We start from the raw sequence: 10,530 nt of genomic DNA, 5'->3' as shown, positions 1-10,530 counted from the left end.
TCAGCAGCTAAACCTCACAATATCACCAGCTAAATGGTGCAATCTACCACAATGTCTGAAATAAGGATGGAACTATACAGAGGTGAACAGGACAATATCCTGGCAACTGCTACTACTTAGGGGTCTAAAACGAATAAATGGCAACATTATCAATCATCACACACTCAGGCATCAGCAGGCATCAATATATTGCGATGTTTAGCTGGTAATATATTGTAATATTGAAAACCAGTTATCACCCAGCCCTACAATGTATCCATGCTGCAGGGCATTGATGGACAATAGTCGTTCGGGCAGGTGAACTGTGGGACTCGGCTACATTGATAAAGAAAAAACGCTTTGTCTGTGTTATAATAACACTGTAACACCAGATGGCGCTGTGGAGCCCTACTTTTCGCCAACGGGATTTCCCTTTATGAAGTTTACAATGTGTTTAACTGAATCACTTTTTCTGATGTGTCCAGATCCAGCCCTGGTTTAAAACAGATTTCAGTTTTAAGAAATGCGTGTGCATTTCTTAAGGTAGACTTTTGAAATGATACAAGAAAAGCATGCAAGACCAGAGGTGAATGTGGGATACCCGCACAAAGCAGAGACCACTCTTTCAAACTGCTTCCATATCTCGTGTGTGTGTGTGTGTGTGTGTGTGTGTGTGTGTGTGTGTGTGTGTAGTTTGTCTGTCTAAACCAGGATGTAGAACATTTTTCAGTCAGAGAGCTGGATATATAACTGATCAACCCACTGGGGACCATTTCTGACAGGTGGGTGGGTCCACCTATCTGTCAGTCATGTGACCACTGTATGCTGTCAGGTGATCCAAATTCCAAGCGCCGAAGCAGGCAGAAGGTTAAAAGACAGCAGGTAGCTAAGCCTCTGCATGATGCTTTCTAAAGAGCAAGCAGAGGTACATCGCCAGTCTTGCCGCTGTGTTCCCACCGCGCTGACCCCTAAAAACCCAGCAAACGTGAGGAATTTAAATGAATTGGGGCTGGTTCTCAACATCTCCTACAGCACATCTGGAGAGCTTAATCTGAAATGAAGAGATTTGTATCTCAAAAATGAGGCTGATAAGGAATTCAGACGGTAAGCTTGGGTGTGAATCTCACTTAATGAGATTTGCATAGGATTGGACTGGTCCATCCATCTCTCTCTAGAGGGATGTGTGCGACTGTGTGTAAAAACTAGCTTGGTGGATAAATTGTGCACCTGTTGCTCTTCTCACTCCTGCCTCAGCATCCCTGCCTACCAGAGACATGTGGCTCTGAAACTCCTTGTCTGTGTGTCCACTGAGCCCCTGCATGGGGGACTTTATGGGCCTTCCTCTCTCCCTGCCCAACTTGGACAGGTGGGGAGGGCTACCCACACATCAATCACCTGGCATAATCTAATGACATGTCAAAGTTGTGTGTGTGTGTGGAGAATCTGCTTTGCCAGTGTGTTCCCAGCACCCACCAGGATTGAATCCCTCTATCCATCATCAGCTGATGGCATCAGCTGACCAACACAGGTAGTCACAGTAATGTGAAAATGCCTTCGTGGGTCAAATTACACCCTCTGACCGGCCACAATTGAGCCATGGGCCTGATCTAGTTTCTGTTACTCTCCCCCCACCCCCACCTTCAATTTTATTAACGTTTTCACAATACAATAAAATAAGACAAATAGAATAAAAAAATTACAGGAAAGAGAGAAGAAAAGAAAAAAAAGACAAGAAAAATACTAATAATCACGATAAAAAACAAAATTATATGCATATAGTCCTCTATTATAATTATATGTTAATTTTCAATCCACATAGGAAGAAGTACGTCTTCTCAGCTCTCACCTGGGAGAGCTTACCCCTTCCTCAGCCCCACACAGGTCCCTCTCATCTGTCCATCCCCTCTCTGTATGGATCTTCATTTGTCCCAAACATAAATCATAAGAAATCAAAATACAGTGGTACCTCGGGTTAAGTACTTAATTCGTTCTGGAGGTCCATTCTTAACCTGAAACTGTTCTTAACCTGAAGCACCACTTTAGCTAATGGGGCCTCCTGCTGCTGCCGCACCGCCGGAGCACGATTTCTGTTCTCATCCTCAAACAAAGTTCTTAACCTGAAGCACTATATCTGGGTTAGCGGAGTCTCTAACCTGAAGTGTCTGTAACCTGAAGCATATGTAACCCGAGGTACCATTGTATATGGCATGGCGTGCTCTGGTCCATGGGGTCACGAAGAGTCGGACATGACTAAACGACTAAACAACAACAACAAAGTTAATAGAGCGCTGTCAAAATTTAACAACCATGTGCTCTATATAACAGCGACCGAGGGAACTTCTCCACGGTCTTCTGGATTTTTTTGGAGGGGGGGGCACGTCGTGGGCAAGCGCCTAGAACCCACCTGCTGGAAAAAACCAACCAACTCTATGTAATAACCCTAGTATTTCGGTTTACAGTGGTACCTTGGATTAAGTACTTAATTCGTTCCGGAGGTCTGTTCTTAACCTGAAACTGTTCTTAACCTGAAGCACCACTTTAGCTAATGGGGCCTCCTGCTACCGCCGTGCGATTTCTGTTCTCATCCTGAAGCAAAGTTCTTAAACCGAGGTACTATTTCTGGGTTAGCAGAGTCTGTAACCTGAAGCGTCTGTAACCTGAAGCGTCTGCAACCCGAGGTACCACTGTACTTGGGTGTTGCGGCTGGAGCAATGTCAGCGCTTGTGCCAACACCCCCCCCCCCCCACGCAGCCTCACGGACTCTCATCCTTTTGTGTTCTATCAAGTGGGAAATGCAAACTCCAACGTGGTCTGCCCAGCAGCCCTTTGCAGGCGAGCCGGGCTCTGTGTTTACCTAGTGCCGAGCCTGGCTCGCCGCGCACGCTCCGGGCCTTGTGGAGCGCAGCGCAGCAGGGAGCCACTTTCTCTGAGTCACCGAATGCCAGCAGCTCCCACGGCCGCCTTTGATGTCCACCGCGAGAGTTCGACGGCGAATCTTCTGCAGACCATTCCGGGTTCCTGGAGCGGGAGCTCGGAAATAAGAGGCGGGGGCTGCCCTGCGGCGCTCCCCCCAGTCACCCACCCTCGGTTTGCCTTAGGTCATCTGGCTGCCCCCTGACCAACCACATTTGGGGAGGGGGAATCCCATTTGGCTCGCCAGAATTTTGTTGCACGCCAACTCCAACCTGGAGAAGGTAGAGCATGAGACTCTTAATTTCAGGGTTGGGGTTTCGAGCCCCAAGTTGGGCAAACGGTTCCTGCACCGCAGGGGGCTGGACTAGAGGACCCGCGTGTCCCCATCCAACTCTCTGCGATTCTGTGGTCAGAGAAGAGGGAGCTTGCTACGGGACAAGGATAACTGTGACTTTAAAGATGAATGGGAACCCTTTCCAAAGTAGTTGAAGACGCAACGAAGCGAACTGGACTCCTTGGCAGGTTTTGAATAAACATTCACAACCTTTTTATTGATAATAATCAGCTAAATAGTTTAAAACAGCAGTCTCAGAAAAACCAAAGACTGGAACTGAGGGAAGTCGGGGTGGGGGTGGGGGTTGTGTGGAAGGGTGGGGGGAAGGAGGAAAAATGGGGGGGAAACAAGGATGATATGTTTTTGGATAATATGTCTTGTTTTAATTTTGAATAAAAAAAAACTTTTTAAAAAGAGAGAGAGAGAGAAGAGGGAGCTTGCAATCCGCTGCAGCTTGCATGCCGAGGGGCCGTCAGCCCCCACAATATTTTATCCAAGTTGGCACCCCTGCCCCCTTCCATCCCGGGAAGCAGAGCAATCGGCTTCCTAAGGAGCCAAGGCGCTCAGGATCGCGCAGCGGGAAGGCGGGTTTGCTAGGAGAAGGAGGTGGGGAGAGAGGTGGTGCCTGGCTCCCTATTGGCTGCTCAAAGCGAGGAGGAGGCGGGGCGGAGCTTTGCCCGGGAACCGGGAGGCGGGGCTTGCGGAAACCCAGAGAAAAGGGGCTCCGGAGCGCGGAGGCGGCGCAGAGCAGACGCGCTTCTTCTCCGTCTGTTCGGGTTCCCGTCGCGCCTCCTCTCTCCCAGTTCGTCCTCATCGCGGCTGGGCGTCGTTCGGCTTGCAGCGACGCTCGCCTCCCCGAGGGCAGCTGCGATGCGCCTGATCCAGAACATGGGGACCATCGCCGAGTACCCCCAGGCAGGGAGCACCCTCAGCGGAGATAGCTGCGGATCGGGCCGCCCCCGACTCATCAAGATCGCCGTGGTGGGAGCCAGCGGGGTGGGCAAGACCGGTAAGAGAACGGGACGCGCGGGGCTGATCCTGGCGACATGGAAAGGCGTGCGCGGGGGGCGGGCGTGGACATAGGCATACTGCAAGGACGCAATGAATATACCAATATTCAAGGGGGGGGGGAATCCTTCCCCAGTTGTAGCAAAAGGGCGGGGCGGGAAATAGAAACGCCCTGGAGGGTCCAGAGGGAGCAAACCTACTGCCATTGTGACAATCTGTTTGCCCGGTCCAAAGTATGGTTTGAATATGAGGATAGCATCCCTGCCAGCGATCCAAAGCGCTCACCTCTAATTTGGTGAGAAAGAGAGGATGGCTAGCTAGGTAGCAGCATCCTTCTCCTCTTAGGTAAGCACCTGCTGCCAGATCAGGAATGGATGAAGATCAGTGACCAAACAAAAGCTCTGACACCCCCTGCTGCCCAAGCCTGACATGTGGACGCCTCATTAAAAGGATAACACCCATTCCCACTCCCTTGAAGATGCTTCTGTAGTTGCAACTTTCATCATAGCAGTGAATCCTTAACCTGTGAGGGGTGAATGATATTAGAAGGTGCCTAAATGCCTGTTCCTTCAGACTGAAAGGTGTATGGTGGATGACTGCTCACAGTTCCACTCTTAAAAGTAGTTACTCAGGAGTCAGCTGCAGTGGATTCTGTAGTAGGATGTCTTTCCCAACAGAATATGCTTAGGATTGCAGCCTTTAATTTGCTTGACTGCTACATCCCAAGTTTTGTTGGCTGCTGCTATTGCTAGTCAAAGGTAACTCTAGAAAAAGATGCACTCCCCCAATAGCCTATTGAAACACTGTCCCTGCTCGGATGTCCTGTATGTGGAGTTTTTGGGTATGCAGACAGAAACTGGGGGAGGTTATTGCCCTTGAATAACAAGTGCAGATGTCATTGTGTCTTCTGCTTTCCCCCCTTTCTAACCTGCACCTTTTTATTATCAATTACAGCCCTGGTGGTGAGATTTCTCACAAAACGGTTCATTGGAGACTATGAACGCAATGCAGGTAAGAAATGAGCCTTGCTGTATTCACAGGTGTGCACTGCAGTGTATTTTGACTCCAGCGACAAACTCAATGAAGCCTTTGGTGTCTCACTTCCAGAAAGCTAGACTGTACAATGGGGATTTCACTAGGCAAAGTCACTATGCAACGCTGAAACCCAGGTGTCTTGCCAAGTGTTATCAAGAGGACAAAAAGAATTTATACACTGACCTACTTTAGCTAGCACAAGGAAAGAACTGCCCCGTTTTTATTCTTACTGCAGCCACATTGGGGTGTCAAGCCCCTCCTCTATAGTTTGACTTCTGAAGTTTTGTCCTCATTCACCAATCTGCTAAACACCCCCCCACTCACCCCCCCACCCCATTAGAATGAAACAAGTTCCAAGCTAAAGGAGGTGGCTTCAGTCCTATAACCTTTTCCCACTCCTATCTTTATGTAATCAACTTATTTATGCAAATAAGCTTGAATTCAAAGCCAGGTAGTTTGTTATTCGTGAAGAACAGCAGACAAACAAAATGAGGGCTTTCCAAGAAATTTCTGGACCACATGTGACCATGAATGCGGTGGGAATGATCTTCTATAATGCAGATAAACTAAACTTAAGTTTTCAGTATATTTGGGGAGGGGGGGTGTTTAGGTGGCTCTCCAGATGATGAGAGTTTGGGGTCCAAGCAAGATCTGGATGGCCCCATAACAAGGTGTACACCCATCAAAGCAATATTCCACTGTCCTGTTTTTGCTGTAATGAAGATGCAGCTTTATATTGAATTCATTTATTTCTTAGCATCCATTTCATTCCCCCTTACACAGGCTGCCTGTGTACTTTAAATCTACTTGCACATATTGTAGATAAGCATTTGTATCCACTTGGAGGGGTATGCATTTGCCTCAACTTGAGCCAATAGTGTCAAGACGAAATATAGTTGATCTAGAATCAGTTGTGACAAAGCCTTTAAAGTCTGGTATAAAATTAAAATGACCCCCCTTCCCATTAATCAGACACTGTAGCTGAAATAGGAGTTGGGGGCAGACACACACATTGATTTGAGGATTGTTGTTTTTTAACACAAGGCTGATTTGAGTAAAAAAGTTCTGTGGCCACGCAAGATCCCACATTGTTAAGGAAGGACAGCATGCTCCAGTGTGGAACGTTAAAATCCTGCTAGTTCCAGTGTAACAGATTTTAAGCACATCCTTAACTTTCTTCTTGGACTCAGTGAAACTTAAATGAGCTTAAGTTTGGCTAGGAATGTGCTTCCCGTAAAAAGGGGCTAGACAACTAACTTTTTCCAAAGGTTAACTCTGCCAAGAGGTTTTTATGTAGGTTTGCTTCAGCATTTTAGCTTTGGAAGTGAAGCCAATTACTAAGAATTCTGTTGTGTGGTTTTTTGCCCATATACGCCATGCTTTGCTGTGTTTAGGCTGTAAACACTTACCTAGGAGTACATCCCACTGAACTCAGTGGGATGAATTTCTGAGTAGACATGGGCAGGATTGTACAGCCAGTCTTTCTTATGATGAAAACACCATCTGCCTAATGTAGCAAAAATGCCACTTTTTTTCAACAAGTCACAGATCCATCTCCGCTAATGAGTTTTTTTCCTTTTCATTGTGCAGAGGTTAATGAATGTCAGTTTATCGTGCATTTACAATCCCCTCCCTGAACTTGTCTGATGAAGTGCATTTTTATTGCTAGGTAATTTGTACAGCAGACAGATCGAAATCGATGGAGAGTTGTTTGCAATTCAAGTCCAAGATACACCTGGAGTACAGGTGAGTTTTGTTCCTGTGCCTTGTACCACTTTAAAGGGGAGCTTCAGTTTTGGCACATTTCAAGAAGTTAATTGTTACATATATTGATTCATAAGAATCCCAGTAGGGCTTTACTTCCAAGTAGATGTGCAAGGATTGTAGCTGTTTGAATTGGGAGCCTAGCTGCATTGAAAAACTGTTTTGTTGCTATTAACTAGAGTTGTAAACAGTCAGACCTTGATAAACGGTCTGTATATCGTCCCCTGACAGTAAAAGAAAACAATCCACAATTTCAGATAAACTTTTGTCTACTTGAAGACACAACCATTGTGTTTAGGAAACCTGCCTTTCTTAAAAGAAAGGGGGGAAACCCGAATGTGTTAAAAACAATTCCTTGGCAAACTAAGAAACGCTTCATTTTTATTATTCTACTAAAGTGGACTGGAAATCTGGAAAGAAATTTCATTGCTATAGCCTAATCAACTTTAGTTTCATAAACACATATGCAAAAGAAACTAAAAGTCACAGCCCTGGCAGCTGCACTCATTAAAATTTGTTAGGAGTTGAGTTTATATTACGGAAAGTTTGAACGTATAGGCATGAGTAAGGGCAAATTTTGCCTTTTTGAACTGGGCCGTTCTCCAACTTTAAATGTTTCCAGCTCATACCTTTGTTCTTTTCTCCCAACTCCCGACTCACTGTCTAGCCAGTTAATTTCCCATTCTACGGCACCACAAAGTCTTTTTCTCGAGGCAGAGTACAGCTTGAATATGGCAGACTTTGCAATAATTGAGTGTAGCATTTTTTATTTTATTTTTTTGCAACTGGACTAACATGTGGAAATGTGGATTAAAATTTTAGAGACAACATGCAATAATAAACATGTAATGGACATTGTAGGCTTTCCTTTGCAGCCAAATATTTCCCCTACTTAATCTTTTTTTTCTCCCCCAGGTCCACGGACACAGCCTTGACTGTAACGAGCAACTGAACAAATGTATTCGCTGGGCAGATGCAGTTGTGATAGTCTTTTCGATCACAGACTATAAGAGTTACGAACTACTCAGTCGCTTCCACCAGCACATACGGCAGCTGCACCCAGGAAACAGAGTGCCTGTGGTGGTTGTAGCAAACAAAGCAGACCTCCTCCACATTAAAGAGGTAGAACCACAACACGGACTTCAGTTGGCTGGCATGTTGGGTTGCACTTTCTATGAGGTGTCTGTCAGTGAGAATTACAAGGAGGTCTTCAATGCCTTCCACAACCTCTGTAAAGACGTCTGTAAGCAACAAACCACCAGCAGCACGCCAGAGAAGAGGAGAAGCTCTCTCATTCCAAGACCAAAGTCACCCAACATGCAGGATCTAAAGAGAAGGTTTAAGCAAGCCTTATCTGCCAAAGTGAGGACTGTCACATCTGTCTGAAAGATCAAACTAAATGGGATGGGGTTTCCCTCCCCCTTCCCAGTGCATATTTCTATAGTTCCAGCTTTGGAACATTAATTGCTGGTACTTCAGCATCCGAAAATCGTGCGAGAGAAAGAGTTCAGATGCACATAAAGCATTTTGTAATGAAGGAGGAACACTGAAGCTTGAATAAGCCCCCAAAGAAGTGGTGGAGCATAGAATTTCTTGTTGCAAGCGCATGGACAATATTTTCATGTTCTGCTGTGGAAGTTAGGTCATGCTGGTATTTGTATCATAATTACACAATGAAGGACAGGGAAGAAATATTCTGAATGCAGTCTTACTGATGGGGAACAAATTGTGTGTTACATCCATTAGCTATATTTTGGTATTTGGTGGAAAGCTGTCTTCTTTAGTAGTCTTTAGTGGAGCCGTCTGCTTTTTAAAAACCCATGGTTTAGAAAAGGGGTCAGCAACCTTTTTCAGCCGTGGGCCAGTCCACTGTCCCTCAAACTATGTGGTGGGCAGGACTATATTTTTTTGGTGGTGGTGGTGGGGGGAAATTCCTATGCCCCACAAATAACCCAGAGATGCATTTTAAATAAAAGCACACATTCTACTCATGTAAAAACACACTGATTCCTGGACCGTCTGTGGGCCGGATTTAGAAGGCGATTGGGCTGCTTCCAGCCCCCGGGCCTTAGGTTGCCTACCCCTGGTGTAGAAGCACAAGCATGTCATTGAATGAGTAAAAGCAATGTCAGTATAAAATGTGGGGGGCATTATTAACTGTATTTCTGATGGTGTGATGAGACATTTTGGTACCACAACTGTTGTTCAGTATCATTTTATAGATAGCTAAAAGTTTACTCTCACTGTCTCTAAGACAGTATCATTTTGATGATTCTTCAGAGACTGGTCATCTGATGCAGTGCTGCAGCTTTCCAGATAAGACCTTTTTTCTGTATTCCACTCATCATGAGGATTGTAAAGTTCCCACTTAATTGCTCTGAACAGGAATACAACTTCCTATTGTTTCAATCCAATCCAATTATTTGTCTTAGTCCATGAAACTGTTCCATTTTAGCTGAGACTTATCTCCAGCTAAGGCATGAGGGCTATTCCACTACTGCATAAATGCTGTTTGTAGTAACATTTGAAAACACTGAGTTATCAGTCGTGTTATCCAGGATTTGAGGACTATGCGCCCGACACCAATGCACTTTAAAAACAAACAAACACCGTGCTTGTTCCTTAAGCTGTAACTTATTTATTTTTATGTTGACAGCAACTCTTTAAATGGGACATCTTCATTTTGTTCCCGCGATTAAACCAAACCTTGTTTTCTCATCTGATTGTTGTGTTTTATATTCAGATGCCAAACAAGCTAGAAATGAGTGGCAAGACTCGTGAGAGACAGGGAAGTCACCTAGAGGCATTCAAGGGCTAAGGGGACCTTCAATCATTGGGTTGGCCAGTGACGGTTTGCAGGGATTAGTGTCTCTCTGATTTCAGTAACACAAGACAAATACAGATGATCAAGACTTGCCTTTGCAGCCGTCTTCTGCTGTCCCCAACTGCAGACGTCTGTAATACAGACTTGTACTGCAGCAACTAAAGCAGTTACTGTATTATGCAAAAGCACCTGCCTCTTAAACCCTTTTTGGCATCGTTCTGTCATTCCTAAGATGCTGAAGACTGTGTAGTACAAAATCTGCACAATCCTCCTTTACCTCATCCTAAAAAACAAAAAGAAAAAAGGCTATTGTATATCAAGACTTTTTCAGAGTACTGGGAGTATCCCTTGTCAAGACAGGGTCTCTTCCCACTGCCTAAATCTGTATTTCCCACATTTTGAGAGCTATTCATGCCCGTTCACTTGTGACAATGGCATCAGAAATTCTGTACAAGCATTGTGTGGTCTTTTCCATTACACGCAATACACAGTGGTCCTGCAAAGCAAGCCCCAACTTTTATGTCTTGAGTCTAAACCCATGCTGCAGTTAAGCCTTGGCTCTCCGCATGCGAGAACCATCATGAACAGAGAGGAGCAGCCATTGAATGAATAAAGGTCTGGCTTCCCAACAGCCTTTGGGGCAGCCACCAACGGGCAGAAAACTGGTCTGGGT

At 45.4% G+C, this 10,530-nt stretch overlaps 1 protein-coding gene across 1 annotated transcript; it reads left to right on the top strand.

Annotated features, from left to right (window-relative positions):
- Positions 1–3,713: 3,713 nt before the first annotated feature.
- On the top strand, positions 3,714–9,751 carry RASL11B (RAS like family 11 member B). The gene is made up of 4 exons (XM_081209110.1): positions 3,714–4,235; positions 5,189–5,245; positions 6,939–7,015; positions 7,949–9,751. The coding sequence occupies exons 1-4, from the start codon at positions 4,097–4,099 to the stop codon at positions 8,417–8,419; spliced, it is 744 nt and encodes a 247-aa protein (XP_081065236.1). The 5' UTR covers positions 3,714–4,096; the 3' UTR covers positions 8,420–9,751.
- The last annotated feature ends 779 nt before the right edge of the window (positions 9,752–10,530 follow it).

Source organism: Podarcis bocagei, assembly GCF_964188305.1.
Source record: "Podarcis bocagei genome assembly, chromosome: 9".
NCBI lineage: Eukaryota > Metazoa > Chordata > Lepidosauria > Squamata > Lacertidae > Podarcis > Podarcis bocagei.
This window is presented reverse-complemented; position numbering and strand designations above follow the sequence as displayed.